Consider the following 20,665-nt stretch of genomic DNA (forward strand, 5'->3'; position numbering starts at 1 on the left):
ATTTGTTCCATATGTGATTAAAGCATTAGTATCGGCCCATTTTTAAATAGTTCGAATGCTCAATAACAACCTATCCATTCTATTTCACCCATATTATCTGTGTCAACACGGCAACATAAAATAAAGTGGTGCAAATTCACTCTCTTCTGTGCAACAGTGGCAGTACACGGCTCACTGTGTGTAACTTGGGTTAGTCTTTCAACTCTTTTTCCTAAGCCAGTGCTGTAATTTACGAAGGGAGCAAAGGCTAAAAAAGGAGGTCTCATCAGTAACTGAAGTTGTTTAGGAGTATAGCAGTATATTTCACCTGAGACACGTGTTCCTTCTGGGGACTGCATGAATACTCTCTTGCAAACCCATGTGTTTGGGACAATACCTCTCTTTTCGACCTAACTACTTCACCAGCTGCAAAACTTGAGAGCCCAGACAGTAAGGCCATTTCTACATATGCCACTTAAATGGCCCAAAAATGCTAATGGGGCATGGATGTAAATTCCCAGCACCTCATTAGCAAAGGGTCACATGATTTTTCAGGAAGAAGGGGCTTCCAGAAGGAGGCCTGCCTGCTGCGAGATGCCCCAGGGGCCGTGCTTCTACACGCTGTTTTGGGGTCCGAAAATCATGTGACCCTATGCTCATGAGGCACCAAATTTACATCCACACACATTAGCATTTTTCGGGCCATTTATTAGCATGCCACTTTAGTGGCATGCGTAGAAACAGCCTCAGAGAATTGCAAGAGAGTAGAGGAAGACGAGCATTTTCACTAACACTACTTAAAAAAAAATTGAGAGGACTCAAGACGTCAGAGCACTTTGCATGAGCAATTTTTAATCTACAGAACCAATAAGTATCAGGCTGTAGACATACAAGTTTCCTGTATGCTGTTACCAGTATGCCTAGTAATAAATAAAAGGGACCACCCTAGGGACTGAACAGGCAGTGTACAGACAAACTAACAGGAAATGGATTGTTACTGGGCTGTTCAACTCATACATGCCACCAGTGTACTTTTCATTAATAACACCAACGTGTTCGGTTTGTATAACAATTGCCGCAATAAAATGCAATACCTGCGTATGGAGATTTAAAAGGCATATCTTGCCAGAGCTGATTACTTGCCGCACAGAGTCTATGCTGGTACCATAGAGATTCTTCTCAAACTCGCCGTGCTCAATAAATTTCCCTGCAGCTATGTCAGTCTCAAATGCCTGCCTAGAGATGAAATGATAATCTCTGCCAGCTATTTCATTCTCTCGTCTACTTCGAGTGGTATCTGAAATTAACAACAACCAAACAGAAGGTGAAAAAAAAAATTATGAACTTTTTGAAGTCCAAGGGGTTTGGGAGTAGCACGCCTTTTCAGGCTCTACCATTACAGAATATCCAACTACACAGAAAGCCAGCAATTATCTTTTCAACTGCTTACATATCTCTGAACTGATTTAACTGGCTTTAACTGTATGATAGTCATCTCGCATTTAAGAATTTGACACCTAGCATGATCTGAAAACCATTCTGCCAAATTAAAAAAAAAGAAACAACCCTTCAATATGCAGTCACTTTGGATGGAAAATTCCAGCTGTTTAATAACGTATAGCAACACAATTTAGGACAAGTATGGACAATACCATATCAATGGAAACTGAAGGGGGAGTTTTGGAAAGCATAATACAATCATTTAAAATTAGGATTTAACCAGGACTCCCTGGTTAAAACCATCTACTATTGTGAAATGTTCCATGAGATTTTTGACTACTGTATGTGTCCCAATTTTCTGCCCCCTTCAGGAGAAAGAAAAAAAAAAGTACTTCCAGCAGCACCTGACATCATGCTTGGGCAATGCTTCTGTATTGAAATATCAAAGACATTTGCTGCACACAAAGGTTATCTTCATTGATGCCTTGCCCCAGAACAGAACGTACCCTGCTTAGCATGTAATATTCAGTTAAGATCATAGCCTGAGGTAGTCTGGCTGTATGTTATATTTAGAATAGTGATGATACTGTCTGTGATGGAATACACCCCTGAATTCATACCCTACAATTATTGTAATAATCTTTGTAAAAGGCATGCCTTGTAACATATCATTTGAAAACAATTTGCTTTTCAGTATTGTCCTGATAAAATATATATGGTAACCATGCATGTGAAGTTTTAAGACTTCCTGTACAATATTATTAACATATATTCCATACCCCACAGCTCTGCCTAAGCAGGAGGAGGCAAACAGGTCTGTCCTAAAGGAAGGAATGTGTTTTTGTCTTTCTTTCCATTTAAGCAGTAAAGGCTGGGTCTACACTTGCCTCCAACTTCGAAGTGGGCATGTTAGTCAGTGCAATGGGAGATTACTAATGAAGTGCTGAGCCACGCATGTAGCCATGGGCACTCTGAAGTGCCAAAATTTTGAGGTAGCGCGGACAGTTCAAAGTGCCCACAGCTATAGGCATGCTGGCACTTCCAAGTCTGAAGCTTTGAAGTTGCTGCCGGGGAGAATTAACCTAACGAAGTGCTGTGTATTCACTGCAACACTTCATTAGTACATCTCCCATCACCCTGATTACCATGCCACCTTCGAAGTTGGGGGAAAGCGTAGACAAGCCCAAACAGGGTCATCAAGTAGGAAATGAAAACAAAGGAACATCAAACGGGAGAAAAAAAAAAGGCAAACCAAAAAACCAACGGCAGGGAATAGTCTTCCCTACAGACTCTCTCCTAGTCAGCAGCTGGAAATACCTTTCAAGAGCAGGAATGGAATGATAAAAAGGAGGGACAAACAGCCCAAGGAACACCCCCTTCGCTCTCTCCCCTACCCGCCTCTTTCTCTGCCACTGAAAAGACCAAAGGAAACAACTGTTCGACTTTGGGAGGGACAATGACCTAAGAATATGGTCAGTAACCTAGTGGAGCTTTGGTGAGAAAATTTCCTTTGCAAGTACAATAGCTCCTTACTAATAAGGATTTTATGTTTTTTTCTTTGAAACCATTTGACTCTTAGGTATCATTACTTCTACCCACTTACAACTCCTCTCCGTAGTTAGTAAATTTGTTTTTATTGTTTTACCTAATACAGTGTATTTAAATTGACGTGATCAGGTAACTCTATTTAAGGTAAAATAACGGACTTAATGTACTTGTACTGTCCAGGAAAGACAGAACAGGACACATATTTCTGGGTGAAAATTTATGACTGGATGGTGTGTTGCGGTCAGTATGAGACTACTGAGAACCAGAATGGAACTGGAAGGCTTCAGTTACACACAGACACTTAGGGTGTGCTTGCATGCTAGAAAGTTTTTGGTGAGGAGCACAGGTAGGAACTACTACAACGATACACTGTAAGACACCCAGGGTTCCAGAACAGGGGTGACAACCCCACACTAGTCTGAATTGTACCCATTACGTTATCATCCCACCAAACTTACGAGGAACTGCAGCTGCAAAGCGATCTGCTTCATTATTCATTAGTCTCTGACGTAGCTCATTCTGGCCGCAGTTCTGTGCGCCAATCAGGACAATAGGCCTTTTTCTATTTGCTGGTTGGTGATACAGTGACATTTCCTCGTAAGTTAAGATTTCTTCATTGTCATAGTCTTCAGAGAGAAAACAAAACAAAAACAAAACACAACACAAAACCCACAATGAAAAACATTATTTAAAACAAAGACAACCAAATACAAACAACATGAGAAAGACAAGGTGCGTGAAATGCTCTTTTTTTTAACTGAACCATCTCTCACAGAGCTTTTCTTCAGGTGTGGAAAAAATAACCAGAGTGTCAGAGCTAAATACAAGCTGGGACAAATCAAGTCAAAGGGGTTAACACACTGCAGGAGACCACTTAAAATGAAACAAGAAATCCAGATTACACTTACCTCCACAGATCTAGTAACCATCCCAGACACAACAAAAAATCTTGTCTACAGCCAGAAATTCAACACACACAATATGCTCAAGAGAAACTGCTTCCGTACAGGAAAACAGAGTAAACAAACACCCCCAACAAACTTCTACTCCAGATGGGATATCAAACACTTATAACCCACACTTACTGGGGACCCACCTCCTGAAATAAATCTTCCTGGAATCGTTTCTGGCCTTCAAACAACCCACCAGTCTTTCCAAGCTCTTTACAGACCAGGCTACGCTAACTCAAAGCAGCACCACAGCATCCCAGCCCAAAAGATGCAAAACCTGCATATTTCTATGGTTACAATGATTAATACCACCCCCCCCAACACATCCTTCAAGATCTATGGGTCCTACATATGGTGTAACATCACTGTACCAAATGCACCAGCAACAACTAAGTGGGTGACACCAGGTAATTTCAACCCTCTCAAACTAACTCTCACAGAAATACAACAAAAAGACAAAATCCCTATTATCCACGGGTGAAAACTTCTCACAAAGCAACCTCCCATGTCTGATCTCTCAGTCCTCATCCTCCAAGGAAACATAGACAACCTTGTCAAAAGATGAAGCTAGGAACTTGAATTCACAACCACAGGTGATGTGTGGATGACAGGGAGTTACATGCACCCAGTTCCCCTGCCCCCACACTTACTGTCAGCACTGCACTGCTTCCAATGAGTGCAGAGGAGGTCCTACTGCTCTCCTGGATTGGTACAGCCTCAGAGCAGCACAAACTTCCCATGCTACTCTCATGCAGCACCATTCCTGGAGCGGTTGGGGGTGGAGGTGTGCTTGTGAAGTGCAGCGCCACTACTCAACAGTCGCGGCATGGTGCTTCTGTAGAAAGAGGTGGGTGTGGGCAGCACAGAGACGGGTAGGAGAAGGACAGGAGCACGAGCAGGCGCTCCTCCTGGAATCCCTGCATCAGTGGCCTTGGTTCACAACTCCACTAGATGTTAAACATCAGGGACTCAAGAAAGACTGGTTTTATGGCTCACTAAAACAATTTGTAATCTACTAAAACCCTCCTCTGTTCTATGACTGTCATGGTATTGATTGTCCACTTCATTGAAAATGCTCTCTGTGGCATTCAAAAGCTTCCTTTTTCCACTAGCATGGCTATAAACACCACTATCATTATATACCAATATGAACTGCAGCATGAACCTGCTACAGAATGCAAAGATGTTAGGGAAACTCTTCCTGTCTCACTGTGCATCTCTCACTCTTGAGTCCCTCTGGCTGCGATATCAATTTTTGGCTGAGAATTGGTGAGATCTCATTGTTTATCCCTTTCTCCAGGACTGCCACTATTCAACAGTGAAATGTAATCCTCTTCCTGTCAGAGGAAAGAGCGCTACCATGCCCCACTAGCACAGAACTGGGGAACAAATTTGTGGGTATGTTAATAAATTAGGTTTCTAATAAAGAATCTAGTTCATCAACTCTTTTCTGGTATTTACATTTATAACCAAAATTCAAATTTTCTCAGACTTTGTTCTACATCTAATTTGCACGTGCCATGAATCCCAAAGGTACTTTTGTATATAGAACTCAACTAGCAAGAACTTTGTAGCGTCATAGTTTCAGTCTCTTGTATAGAATAAGCAGACTCATTCAATAAGAAATAGAAGGGACAAGCTGAAATTTACTAAGCGCACAATAAAAGATGAGTCTGTCTTTGTTATAGCAAAGTTAAGAATGTTCAAGACGTTTTCACTAGATAATTCTAAAACCGGCACATTGTTCAACATCAGAGTTACTACTTACCATCATTTTTATTGGCATTATACAAAACTTTTTTCCGTTTCTTTTTATTTTTCTTTGCACACCAGAGTTTTCCTGGAAGTCAAAATAAAAATCACTAGAATTAGATAGGCTTGTACATAAAAATGAAGATTTTTTCCCCCCAGCTGTGTACTTAAAAACACAGGCTATAGATGTGGTCCAAATTTTATATCAAGAACTCTGTAAATTTGCAGATATCTGCTTTATATCCACAGGTATACATTTGCAGATATGGATATATGTTTTATATCTATGCAAGGCTCTACATGTAACTCCAACAACAGGATAACAACAACTTCCTTGATTGTTCAGACTCATAACCCTGAGGTTATCTAATCTTATTTCCTCGTCTATCCAGCAGAGTTCAAATTTTTCCACTTTCTTCCACACTTCCAAGAGCTACCCTTTCTGTTAGGTCTTTATTGTTAAAAACTCTTGACCATGGATTTGTGTCTTGACTATTATAAACTCTTCTCTCTGCCTTGATATCCCTCATCTCTCTGCCAGTTCTTATAAAATAGTTGCTAACAAGCTCCTTTGTTGCTCTGACAAGACTTTATTCACTCATGTCTAGTTAAGGTGGTCTCAGACAGAGTACAGAGATCTTCAGAAGTTTTCCTCTAATCCACCTCTGTCACTATTGTAAGAAGTGGAGGATGAAATTCCTGAGGGTATGTCTATATTTGGGAACGAAGTCGAATTTGTTAAAGTTGAATTTTTAACACTGGATTTTATAAAGTTGAGATTGAGTGTCCTGACCAGCTCAAATCAACCTAGTGTGCCCCCACATGCGATAGCAGTGTGTTGTGGGTACCTATCCCACAGTTCCTGCACTCCATTTCATTTTGGGATTTTCTGCTGGTGTCTTGTGGGGACAAAAAAAATGGTTCTGGGTTTCTGTCATCATCACCATCCCAGAATGCATTTTCCTCACCTCCCCTTTGCAACTTTAAAAAAAAAGGGGGGGGGGGGGGCATTTTTGCATGGTTTTCATCTTGACTGCCAGCTGCCGTTACAGGCACTAACATGGATCCCAACACACTTCAAAGTTTGATGCAGTGTTACGTGCTCAGGTTCCAAATTGCGATACAGTATCTTCCAAACATACTGCCCATGCAATACCAACTCATTGCTGCCAGAGGCACGGATGGACACGAATCTCTGTAGAACCCTACAGTGCCCCATCCATGGGAGGAGAATGAATAGGACAAGGGTGGCATGTATTGTGGTGCCTGGAGTGGCCTGGGGATGCTGTGCTTATAAAAGGGGAAGGTAATGTGTACAGATGGGGGGGGCCTGTAATGGGGCATGTGTGTGTGTAGTGGGGGGTGCATGGTTAACTGACTCTTTATCAAGCACAGCTTAAACTAATGCGGAGGTTGCTGATTGTGATTTCTCTATCAGTGAATTAATTACTTTTGACTGCTTGCCCATAAAGGGCATGAATCCATTTATTCATTCTTGAGAGTCCATGTTTCTTTTTCCTCTAGTCAGAGCTCTGCTTTCTCCTTTTTTGACGACATAAAAATAATTTTCCAACAATTCATTCCCAGTCTTCTTCTTCCTCCACATTCGATGCAGCCTCAACTGCTGGATTGGGCCCTCTGCCTTTTGCCACAATCATCTGCTGATAAATCTAGAAATGTTAATGTCATTAGCAATAGCAACATTTTTATCACAAGAAGTCTTGTGGCACCTTATAGACTAACAGGTATTTTGGAGCATAAGCTTTCGTGGGCAAAGACCCGCTTCATCACATGCATGAGTGGGGGAGGGGGTGGTTTCAGAGGGGTGTTTAAAGAGTGGGATCCCAGTAACAGGGAGGGCCAGAGCTGAGAAGGTCTATTCAGCAAGGTGGAAATGGCCCAGTATCAACAGTATTTATCAAAAGAGGAAAAAACAAGTCAGATCAGACAGGGGGATGTGAGCCTTTGTCAGAGTTTTGTTCTTGAAGCTTCAGACTAACACGGCTACCTCTCTGATACTTGTCCACATTTTTATCTTTAGTCGGAACAACAATAGTGAGAGAATGAATGGCTGGTTGTCTCTACGGAAGAAGATACTGCAACTGCAAGACCGCTCTGGATATTCTTATGACTGAAGATTTCAGCTCTTTTAGAATCTAATTCCATGCTGGAATGGACCTTGTTGTCACCTAACCCTTCTACATCAGGACGTGCTTCAACTTCAGCCCCACAAACACAGGAGTCGATGTGATTTTCGGGGGAAGAGGTTGCATCTGTCCCCAGAATAGTGTGAAGCTCCTCAAAGTATCAGCATTTCTGGGGAGATGCCCCAGACTGATGGCTGGCTGCCTTGCATTTGTGGTAGCTCTGCCTCAGCTCCTTGATCTTAATGCAGCACGGCTGAACATCCCTGCTGCACCCTTTCTCAATCATGCCTCATGAAATTTTTGCATAAATATCAGCATTACTTTTGCTTGATTTGAGCTGGATGAAAATAGCTTCTTCACCCCACACTGAGATGAGGTCCAAGGTTTCCTGATGGCTCCACAATGGGACTCTTTTGCTACCCTGAGAAGCCATGGTTACAAGTTGTGCCACCGAGATGTGATCCACACATCTGCTCGCCATGCTGGCCAGACAGGAAACGAAATCTAATCAAAATTTCCGGGCTGATGACCATCGCTTCTTATCATCAACTTATAGGTCAGCTGGAGAGCAGAGGGGGTGGAGCAATGACAGGAAAGGACACTTTGAAGGGCACTGTGGGACAGCTTAAAGGATAATAAAATGGATTTTAATAATGCTGCACTTGTACAGTTTGAATTTGCAAATTCAACTTCTCGAGTTACTTTGGGGAGGGGGGGATGGGGTCAGAATTACAAAAATTGACCTTTGAGTCCCTTAAAATCGACCTGTTGAACACAGGTGCATAGAGGGATAGTTTATAAAAATCAAACTTAGACCCTTAAATTCGATTTACTCTCCTAGTGTAGACCAGACCTCATCGAGAAAGAGAGACTAATCTACTGCAGCCCTCTTTTGTATGGTTCGAACTCATCCAGCTAGACAAGGTGTTCAAAGAGAAGGTAAATGGTAAAAAGAATCTGACAGGGAAAAATGTAAAGTTCTTTGCTTCAGAAACTTCTGAAATCACAGAATCCACATTAGTCCACATACCACTGGTGTGAAGATGTTTAAAAGTGGGAATTTGAGATGGTATTCCAGTGGATACTTTGGTTGGAAGTGATAATATCTGTATCTAAAGTTCTTAATATGGTTACTGGCAGTGGGAAATGGCACACCCCAGAAACTTCTTTGCTTAACTCAGATGAGGAAAAGGCACAGGAACAGGGTAGGACACAGTGACTGAATTGCAGGAAGTGGGTGTCAGCAGAAGAGCTGACTTATTTTTCCCTGTTAGTGTTCCATCCCTGCTCCATCTCGATGCCCCATTCAATCACCTCAGACTGCCCCCGTCAGCCTTCTGCTGTACTTGAGGCACCTCTCTTTAGCTACTGAACAGCTGATGGGTGTTAATATTTTTCCCCATGGATGCTTGAGCATCTGAGCATCCATACAGTAAGTTCCTATGTGTGTCAGCTCCTCACACTTAGGCAGCTCCCAATTCAGCCAGAGGCAATCAGCCTTTGTTAAAGATCAGAATACAGACCCTTCTTTAGAGGGCACTAGGGAAGCAGTTCAGAATAATGCCCATACAGAGGATTATAAAGGGAGCAGTTTTGTTTTTTTTTTTAAATGAAAAATGGTAGGATATGCAGGAAAGCCCCAGTAGGAACAAACAAAGGACACAAAGAAACCCAAAACAGCTCCTAGTGTCAAATAAGCTCATACAGCATAATTACATTTAGTCCATGATTGTCTAAATGCTCGACATCTTAGAGAGGACATTTGCAAGATATATATTTGTTTGGCCTGGTGCAAACCTAACAGAAGAAGAAAACTATAAATCCTGTGACTTGTGCACTTTAAAAAAAAAAAAAAAAAAAAAAAAAGACTACAAGTTTCTGCAAAGACACATTGTAACCATTACCTGTAAAGGGAGAAGCAGCCCACGGAGTTGCATGTATCTGATGAAATGTGTCTTTGCCCATGAAAGCTTATGCTCCAAAATATCTGTTAGTCTGTAAGGTGTCACAGGACTTCTTGTTGTCCTCAAAGATACAGACTAACATGGTTACCTCTCTGATACTTGCATTACCTATTGTTTGCTTACAGAGAAGTACCTCAAGAATTGACAGTGATTGCCCCTTCAATTTCCTACACAGTAAGGTCAAAGGGCCCACTAAAGCTAGTCAGATTTGTGGGAAGGGAATAACTCAAAGACAACCTGTAAATGAACTGGTATAGAAGTTCAGGACAAAGCATTATGGAGCTGGCACAGCATGATCTTGAAAGAAGCCATGATTTCAAAAAAAAGCATATCGCATCACAAAAAACTGTGCATGTGTAAAAGTACATGACAAAGTCTTTGATACCAAAACACCACAGACACCACTTGGATTAACACTAATACAACAGTTGAAGAATTTTTCCTTAGAATATATCTCCAACCTGATTTCTCCGGCTCCTTGTCCTCTTCTATAGTTTGCTTCATTGCTTCTCTTTGCTGTTGAAAACTCTTTCCTTAACATACAAAATGGCACATAAAACTAGTTAGGATTGCGGAACCATTATTATTTCCTTTTATAAGTGAGATGCCAGTTTTCAGTATTATATAACCACACTATTATCACATCTGTCAATCTGCCAAGGCCCAAGTGCTACAAAGATACAAGATGAGGGACAAGGTGTCAGATATAACACTTGAATTCTGTGGGATTCATGCTTTTAGGGTAAATAAGATTGTGTAACCTCAGTTTCATGACTACAGTTAGGCTACATCTAGATTGTTCCCCAACTTGAAATAATTTATGCAATTTGCACAAAGAAAATTGCATAATTAGTTTGAGATAACTTATCTTCAACTTTATGATATCCAAATGGCACTGAAGTTCAAATTAATTGTCTCTTTTGAGGTTTCTGCTACCCCCACATGACGAGGAGTAGCAAAAACAGAATACCATGCTCAAAATAGTGCTGCTACTTTGAGCGTGGCAAGTAGCTGTGGAGTTGCTATTTCAGAATATACTTCTATTCCAAAATAGCAGGTATAGTCTAAGCAGACTAAATGTTTATAATTTTACACAATGACAGTAACAAGATAGTGAATTTGTATGGAATGTGGGTAACTGAGTAAAGTCTAATCCTTCAAAATACAGGATATTTGGATATATAATTTATAGTTATGCATGTGAAGGTCACAGAATTCTATCTGTAGTTTGGTTGTAATGTCCTAATTAAGCAAACTGACATACATGGTTAACTGTTCACAGAGGTGCATGGGATAAAGCAGTATGACTTCAGCAGGCAACATACATTTCCTTTTAAGATCTAGTTTTATGCTTAAATAACTGAGCGTTTTCACACACCTGGCAACATCAGTAAGTACACCTGTGCATACACTATTTTTCTGTAAGTATGTAATATAGGGAACAACCATTATTGTCAAGGAGAGGGTGAATCATCCAATAAGATTTTTCATCCTTAATGTCTATGATTCTTTAATGGAAGGATTCAGCTCTGCGTGACATAGCATGGAAACACTTATATAATGAGAAAGACATTGTCGTATTCAGGGAAGAGGAGTGTATCCTTAGTAACGCCATGAGCAATTGTGCTTTGAAGAGTGATTTAAAAGACTGGCATTGTTTCTCAATCATTTTCACATTAAATTTGCTCAGTTTGCAAGTAAAAATGTGGGTGTTTTGTATTTTTTTTTCCCAAAATGAATTCCAGCTCTATAAAATCAGCCTGGACTTAAATAATTAAGTCCTGTTCCTTTTCATCTCATGCAAACATGACAAAGTAATGAAGTCACACTTGTAACACACCTGTCTTTAAATTATTGCTTGCTCACCTATTGCTTCCAATGGATTGACATGACATGGATGTAACAGATAAATCTTAATAAACAACACTCTTGCTGATGCTCCATGATGGAAAGTAAATACCGGTTTCTCTGACAGAGGGAGAGTAAACTGCGGTTGAAGTGCAATGCTGCTGCAGCACACAGCAAAGGAAGTTTAAACACAAGAAAAAAAAACTAGAAGGGGATCAACTCTTATCTTGTGATTGGCAGACATACCAGTGGATACTCATCTATGAGAAAATTAACATCTGCTAGTTAGGAGCTTGCAAACAGACTGGTTGCAAACAGGAGGGAGTTATGAAAGGGGCTCTCCTGGTGAAAGAGGGGCAATTTCCAGCACCTTGAGGAAAGCAGCTGTCTGGTATGTGCGGGTGTTTTGTGCTTGGGGGTTCTGGGCTTGTTTGTTTGGAGGTTTTTGAGTGCTAAGCTGTTTGTTTACAAGGCCATATGCTCAGAGTGGCAGTTGGAAGCTATGAGTCATAGTTGGAATTGAAATCTAAAACTCTCTGCTCATTGGTCGAGCTGTACCCAGAGGGCAGGGCTATCAGGAAGGCCAGAGCCTTATAAACCCTGCTAGATAGCGACAGGGTAGTTGCAAACAGGAGGGAGTTTTGAGAGGGGAGAGGTTAGAGGGTGTCATTTCTTTCTGACATATAACATATCCCAAGCCTTTAAATAAAAACCCCATTTTTATTCAAATTATTCTATGGAGAAAATGCAGGCAGAAGCCCAGCAGCAGAGTGGGGACTACCCTGTTTATTGCATAGAGTGTAACATGTATGACTACTTGCCCTGTGGGTGGGTGGCATGTGTGTGCACTCGTTGCAAGGAGCTCCTGAACCTCAGAGACCGAGTTCAGGCTTTGGAGGCCAGGGTGGCTGAACTACAGGAGCTCAGGGAGGCAGAGGGGTATGTGGATGAGGCTTTCCAGGACACTGTAGTACGGGCCCACCTCAAGTCTGAGAGCGCCAGTGCTCTTAAGGAGGATGAAAGGCTCAGGGGAAGAATGCAGCCATTGGAAGCTGAGGGAAACCATCCCACAGTTGGGACCCTCCTTCTAAAGGATGTTACGGTATGCTCTTGCACTGAGGATCTCTCTCCAGGGGAGGGAATGCCAGTTGTTAGGAAAAGGCAGGTGTTAGCAGTGGGTGATTTGACTGTCAGAAACATAAATAGGTGGGTTTGTGATGACTGGGAGAACCGTATGGTGACTTGCCTGCCTGGTGCGAAGGTTGCGGATGTCTTGAGGCATCTAGATAGACTAATGTGTAGTGCTGGGGAGGAGCCAGTGGTCGTGGTACTTATTGGTACCAATGACATAGGAAAGGGTAGGAGAGACGTCCTGGAGGCCAAATTTAGGTTGCTAGGAAAGAGACTGAAAATCCAAGACCTCTAAGGTGTCATTCTCAGAAATGCTTCCTGTTCCACAAGCAGGGCCAGGTAGGCAAGCAGAACTTCAGAGTCTCAATGCGTGGAGGAGATGATGGTGTAGGGAGCAGGGGTTTAGATTTGTTAGGAACTGGGGACACTTTTGGGAGAGGGGGAGCCTATGCAGGGAGGATGGGCTCCACCTATATCAAAGGGGATCCAGACTGCTGGCACTAAACATTAAAAAGGTCGTAAAGCAGTTTTTAAACTAAGAGATGGAGGAAAGCCAACTGGTGCAGAGGAGCACGCGGATTGGACAGAAACTTCTCTTAGAGGAGAATCCATCGATAGAGATACTCTCGGCTTTAGTAAAAAAGAGAGGAGGGGAGATATCAAACAATGGGATAGATTAGACAAACAATCACATATAAAAGAATCTAATACATCTGGGATGGGAAGACATAAGCAGAGGCAAATCTTTGAAATGCTTCTACACAAATACTAGAAGTCTAACTGATAAGATGGGCTAACTAGGCTACCTTGTATTAAAGGAGGAAATTGACATAATAGGCATCACAGAAACCTGGGGGAATGAAGACAATGTATGGGACACAATCGTATCAGGGTATAAAAATATACTGGAACAATAGAACGGGCCGTGTGGGTGGCGGAGTGGCAATGTATGTGAAAGATAATGTAGAATCAAATGAAATAAGAATTTTAAATGAATCAAAATGTTCCATAGGATCACTATGGATAGTAATTCCAAGCTCTAAGAATATAGCAGTAGGGATATATTATCGACTGGCTGATCAGGACAGTGATAGTGATGTGGAAACGCTAAGGGAGATTAGAGAGGCTACCAAAATAAAACACTCAATAGTAACGGGGGATTTCAATTATCCTCATATTGACTGGGTAGATGTCTCATCAGGACGAGATGCAGAAATAAGATTTCTTGATGCCTTTAATGACTGCTTCTTGGAGCAGCTGGTACGGGAACCCACAAGTGGAAGGGCAATTCTCGATTTAGTACTGAGTGGAGCGCAGGATCTGGTCCACGAGGTCACTGTTACAGGACCGCTTGGGAATAGTGATCATAATGTAATAACATTTAATATTCCTGTGGTGGGAAGAACTCCTCAGCAGTCCAACACTCTAGCACTTACTTTCAAAAGGGGAAATTATGCAAAAACAAGGAGGTTAGTTCAACAGAAATTAAAAGCCAGAGTGACTAGGAAAAAAACCCTGCAAGCTGCATGGAAGCTTCTCAAAGACACTATAGAGGCCCAAATAAAAAAATATACTATGAGACCGAAAAAAGAGCCACGACGGGTTAACACCCATGTAAAACAAGCAGTGAGGGATAAAAAAGCATCTTTCAAAAGGTGGAAGGCAAATCCTAGTGAGGTAAATAGAAAGGAACATAAACACTACAAAATAAAGTGTAAAACTGTAATAAGGAAAGCCAAAAAAGATTGAGAAAAAGCTCAAAAAGTAATAACAAAATGTTTTTTAAACAGATTAGAAGCAGGAAGCCTGCTAAAAAACCAGTGGGTCCTCCTAGATGATACAAATACAAAAGGAACAATCAAGGATGATAAAGCCATTGCGGAGAGACTAAATGATTTCTTTGCTTCTGTCTTCATGGCTGAAGATGTTGGGGAGATTCCCAAACCTGCACTGTTTTTTGTGGGAAATGAAACTGAAGAACTGTCCCGGATTGAAGTCTCATTAGGGGAGGTTTTGGAACAAATAGATAATGTTAAGAAATCACTGGGACCGGATGGCATTCATCCAAGGGTTCTGAAAACTCAAATGGGAAATTGCAGAACTATTAACATTAGTTTATAACCTGTCCTCTGGATCAGCTTCCATACCTAATGACTGGAAGACAGCTAATGTGACACCAATATTTAAAAAGGGCTCTAGAGATGACCCTGGCAATAACAGAATGGTAAGTTTAACGTCAGTTCCAGGCAAATTAGTTGAAACAATAGTAAAGAATGAAATTATCAGGCACGTAGAACACCACAATTTGATGGAAAAAAGTCAACATGGTTTCTGCAGAAGGAAATCACGTCTTACTAGTCTGTTAGAGTTCTTTGAAGGGGTTAACAAACATGCACAAGGGAGATCCAGCAGATATAGCATATTTAGATTTCCAGAAAGCCTTTGGCAAGGTATCTCAAAGGCTCTTTTGTAAATTAAGTTGTCATGGGCTAAGAGGGAAGGTCCTTTCGTGGACTGAGAATTGGTTAAAAGATAGGAAACAAAGGGTAGGCATAAATGGTAAATTTTCAGAATGGAGAGGGATAACTAGTGGCATCCCCCAAAGGTCAGTCCTAGGACAAATCCTGTTCATTTTATTCACAAATGATCTGGACAAGGGGGTGAGCAGTGAGGTGGCAAAGTCTGCAGATGACACTAAACTGTTCAAGGCAGTCAAGACAAAGAGACTGTGAAGAACTTCAAAAAGATCTCATCAAACTGAGTGACTGGGCAACAAAATGGCAAATGAAATTTAAAGTGTAAGGTAATGCACATTGGAAAAAAATAACCTCAACTATACTTACAATATGATGGGGGCTAATTTAGCTATAACTAATCAGGAAAGAGATCTTGGAGTTAATGTGGATAGTTCCTTGAAAACATCCATGCAGTGTGCAGAGGCAGTCAAAAAGGCAAATAGGATGTCAGGTATTATTAAAAAAAGGGATAGAAAATAAGACAAGGAGTATCTTACTACCCCTAAATAAATCTATGGTACACCCACATCTTGAATACTGTGTACAGATGTGGTCTTCTCACCTAAAAAAAAGATATCCTGACATTGGAAAAGGTTCAGAAAAGGGCAACTAAAATGATTTGGGGCTTGGAACAGGTCCCGTATGAGGACAGGTGAAAAAGATTGGGACTTTTCAGTTTAGAAAAGAGGAAACTGAGGGGGGGGACATGACAGAGGTATATAAAATTATGACAGATGTGGAGAGGGTGAATAAGGAGAAGTTATTTACTTGTGCCCATAATACAAGAACTAGAGGACACCAAATGAAATTAATGAGTAGCAGGTTTAAAACTAATAAAAGGAAGTTGTTCTTCACTCAGCTCATAGTTAACCTGTGGAACTCCTTGACAGAGGAGACTGTGAAGGCTAGGACTATAACAGAATTTAAGAAAGAGTTAGATAAATTCATGGAGGTTAGGTCCATAAAAGGCTATTAGCCAAGGGTAGGAATGGGGTCCCTGGCCTCTGATTGTCAGAGGCTGGAGATGGATGGCAGGAGACAAAGCGCTTGATCATTGTCTTCAGTCCACCCCCTCTGGGGCACCTGGCACTGGCCACTGTTGGCAGACAGGCTACTGGGCTGGATGGACCTTTGGTCTGACCCAGTAGCTGTTCTTATGTTCTTAAGAAATAGGTAATTATTTTTAAACATGTAAATTAATTTCTATATCACAAAACCATCACAGAGGTTCTCTTTACTCAAAAGAGGTTTAAGAAACAAATGCTAATTTAACCAGCCAATGTCCACAATGTGTCTCTTTCAAGATATTTCAATTGCTGTAGTGGGTTGTATTCCAAACAACGGCTCTCAAAATTACTGCACGTTTGTGTTTTTGGGTACACTGCACTGTACCTGGGATAAGGCCTGCCAAAGGCTGATTGTCTTCATCTCCATCTCTGTAGGCCTGCCACCAGTTTGGATCTTCTTGGCTGATCACATGGAGTATATCTCCTTTTTGAAAAGACAGGCCTAACTCTCGGCAAGGTACGTAAGGATCATCAGATGGATCATAGTCAAAATGTGCTTTCACATGTATCTAGGAAAGAGAGATATAAAATTAAAAGAGAACAAATTAGTAATTCCAAGGATTCATGTTCCTTAAAACACATTCTCTCTTTAGCTGTGCAAGAAACAATGCTGGTCAAGTTGCAATTTCAATATTTGAATCTGTATCTCACATGCAGGTATGGATGGGACTACGCACATGTATATAGTGGTGAGGAAAATGAAGCTGTACCAATCTGAGACAAGGTTAGAGACTGAAGATGAAAGCATGAAAATCCCTTCACACAAATGAGTATGCACCTGAAACACTGAAGTGAAATCATTCAATCCAGTTATTTAAGTGAATGAAGACACATACAGGTTTTGGTGGCACTTTTAAATGTAATTTAAATTTAAATGTAATTTTTGGTGGTACTTTTAATGTAATTTCCTAGTTTTGCTACTCAAATTTGGCTCAACAGGAAGAATATTTGTCTGTAGTGCTTTTTCTCTGATTGCACTGGACTATGATTTTGATGTTAGCACGCCTTATCACAAAGACTATACAATTCCCTTAACTGACATTTTTATCCCTGACCACATACTGATTTAACTCCTTGCAATCCTGCAAGGGTCAGATCTTCCTGACTTTTTCCACTTATCAGGAAACTCCAAGACTAAAACTCATTCCCTTTTTCACAAAGTAGAAAAAACATTATTCTTCAGCAGTGACAATCTGGAAGTATTTTTGAATGCTGATTTAGTTGCTTCACTGGATACTGTGGTATTAAGACCCCCTGTTAACCTGTAGAGAGTACAGCATGGTGGGGAAAGCAAAATTATGTGCCTCTCATACCACTTCCTTCAACTGTCTTGGTAGGGACTTTTTGTGGGCAGGATCCATGCTTTTCACAAGTTTAGTGCTTCTTAGCAGAAAGCTGACAGAATTCCCTTAGCACACAGTCATTTTTGACCCTACAGAGGAGTAGCAATGTCTGCACTACCTACGCCTGACTACATATACATCTGCGTAGACTGGCTCCTTCTTGACTACACAAAAAGACGAAACTCCCGGCTGTGATTGGCTGTTATAAGATCAGACATATCTTTCATACTTGCTAGTTAAATTCCTTATTAATTTTTGCTGGCACTTGGGGTTTATGCTCTGTTACACCTAGCTTTCTATTGCAGTATATTATCCAGTGCTTCAAGATGTCCACTTAGGGAGCCCTCGATGTTCAGTTGTTAAAATGTTACTGATTTGGTGCATTTATTCTTGGCACACCTTTTCCACGCACTGCATTTTACTTCTCTGCCTCCTTGGATATCCTGGATTTTTCCTGTCCTTTTTCTTGGTACTTTTACCTCTTCATTCTTTAGTCTACTTCACCATATCATATATTCCTTCTGTAACTGATGGACCTGGCTCAACTTCTAGCCATTGGCTCTTCCTATACTCTTCTCTACTAGCCTGTGCAGCCCATTATTATTATTTTCTCATGCTGATACTTCTAAGCTTGCGACTCTGTCACAGAGGTCACAGAAATCACAAGTGCCATGACTTCCCATGCCTTCTGACTTCTGCAGCAGCCAGTGCAGCTGGCTGCATAAGTAGCGCAGGTAGCCCCTGAGCCAGATGCACTTCTGCTGCTGTGGCAGTGTCCAGCCAGGCCCACCCTCAAACTCCATAATAGTAGGAGTTTGGGTGTGTGAGGGGGTTTGAAGGTGGGGCAGGTTGCTTTCGACATGAGTAGGTTAGGGCTTTAAACAGTCCTTATCTTGGGGGGTTCCCAGGAAGTGGTACCATGTCCCTCCCATGGCTGACAGATGGAGGTGTGGCCACAAAGCTTGGTGTGCTGTCTCTGCTTGTAGGTGCTGCCTTTGCAGATTCCATTGGCTGCAGATCCCCTGGCCATGCTTCTGCCTAGAAACATATTGCTGCTTCTGGGGAGTTGCACGGAGCTGAGTAGAGAGCCTGCCAGATCTTCCCAGCCCCAGCCTCTACCCTTGCTAGCCAAGGTCCCAGACTGCCTACCCCACCCAGAGCACCTGCTGCATCTCCAGGCTGCTCCACTCTCCAGAACACTCAAGATTTACTTAGGGGTATACAGCAGAAACCACAGAGAAGCACTAGTCAGTCCAAGATCTGTCTATGACTTTTTCTAAATACATCCATGACTAAAACGTAGTCTTACTTTTAACATATGATTAAGTCACTCCTTAAATTTCTCTTCGTAAAGTTAAATAGATCGAGCTTACTGATTCTCTCACTATCAATTATAGCATATTTCCAATCCTTCAAAAATTCTTGTGGGTCTCCTCTGAAACTTCTCCAGTTTATCAACATTCTTCTTCAGTTGTGGACAGAATAGAATGCTAGTGGTCACACGTGTCAAATTTAAAGATTAATCATTTGTTTATAATTTCACAATCTGTTTAAAAAAAAGAGAGCGCAAGCACTTTTTTTATTTTTTGTCATTTTTATGGGTTATTCTGTGCAGCTCTCAGAAAAATGTTTTTTAAGTCTTTGAAATTTATACTGTATTAAGGAAATAATTATAGGTCACTTACAATGACCTTCAACGATAGCTGAAAATCCACCAGCACAAAAAGAATAGTGAATCTAGTATTAACTGTTCTGGTTGGTTAGCACCAAAGCTCCTTGTATCTAAACCTGTGTTTCACTATAAAAGTAGTACAACTCCAAAGGAATGAATTAAAGAGGATTTCATTTTTACTGAATCATAGATGAAGTTTTATTATAAATGAATCTTGCTCAGTCTCCTAGCACATTACTGCAATTTAAAGGTCTTTGTTCACATTTGAATATGGCATAATGTTTTTTGTAACCTGCTATAGTCCAGATTAAAGATAACTCAAGACAATGTTAGCTAAAGACAGACATTTTAGAAAGATCCTCAGTGTATGGTTTTTTATTTTCAGATAAGTTTTTCAAGTTCTCGCACAATCCACCTCTCTTTAAATTCAACCCAAAACCTGTAATGGTCAAATGTATATTCTAAAATAGATATATCAACTTCAGAAAAATTCAGAAGTATAAGCAGAAGTACAAGCAGTTCTACATTTAGCATTTCTTTTTTGTACATGTTTAATGACTAGGAGTAAGCCCTGACAGTAAGCCCCTCCCTCCCAGCTAAGCTCAAAAAATTTGATTATGTGGCAACCCCTGTCCCCGAGGGATGCTGGATAATCAAGCTACTACAGTACTTACAAAAATCAGACAAAAAACCAGTGAAGTGTAGAACACTTCCTAAAAAACTGCTTACTTTCACATCTTGTGTTTACAAAATTTTAGTATATACTGACTTCACTAGTGCTTTTTATGTAACCTGATGTAAAAGTAGGCAAATATCCAGATGAGTTGATGTACCCCCTAGAAGACACCTGTGCACCTGTAGAGGGTGTAAAGGACTCCTGGTTGAGAACCACTGCCCTTGGTTTCCACTTGTGATCATTTTCAGAAGTGTTACTCAAAGCCAATATTAGTCTTCAAGATCTAAATCAATTTCTTTTGTTTCACCCTATCAAATGACCCTCAGAAAACCTTTGTAAGCATTGGGTGAAAAACAACAGCTGTAGGTAGGATTAACAAATTTCACTTACAACTGTCTCCTTGGCAGGAGGCGGCTTGCTCTGCTGACTAGGTATCAGCACAAATGTCAGAGTGCCATGCATGTCAGCCTGCAACAAGAACAAGACTCCAGTAATCTACAGCATAAATATACCTGTTTCAGTCAACATTATGTTCAAACTGCAATACAAACTCAAGAAAATCCAGTCCCTACGATCAAATGTGTTATTAAATATCACTGTGTGGATTAAGATTTATAATAAGCCCTGTATAT

The 20,665-nt window shown here is 41.0% G+C and overlaps 1 protein-coding gene across 2 annotated transcripts in view; it reads right to left on the minus strand.

Moving 5' to 3' along the window:
• Positions 1-20,665, minus strand: part of PALS1 (protein associated with LIN7 1, MAGUK p55 family member) — a 136,684-nt gene that overhangs the window by 12,851 nt on the left and 103,168 nt on the right. For both annotated transcript variants that reach the window (XM_074997224.1, XM_074997223.1), the window contains 6 exons: positions 20,424-20,501; positions 16,668-16,851; positions 10,242-10,313; positions 5,686-5,757; positions 3,426-3,593; positions 1,074-1,276 (listed from right to left, as the gene is read on the minus strand). In XM_074997224.1, coding sequence (XP_074853325.1) covers positions 1,074-1,276; positions 3,426-3,593; positions 5,686-5,757; positions 10,242-10,313; positions 16,668-16,851; positions 20,424-20,501 — 777 coding nt within the window. The remainder of the gene's footprint in view (positions 1-1,073; positions 1,277-3,425; positions 3,594-5,685; positions 5,758-10,241; positions 10,314-16,667; positions 16,852-20,423; positions 20,502-20,665) is intronic.

This window comes from Carettochelys insculpta, chromosome 6 (assembly GCF_033958435.1).
Source record: "Carettochelys insculpta isolate YL-2023 chromosome 6, ASM3395843v1, whole genome shotgun sequence".
Taxonomy (NCBI): Eukaryota; Metazoa; Chordata; order Testudines; family Carettochelyidae; genus Carettochelys; species Carettochelys insculpta.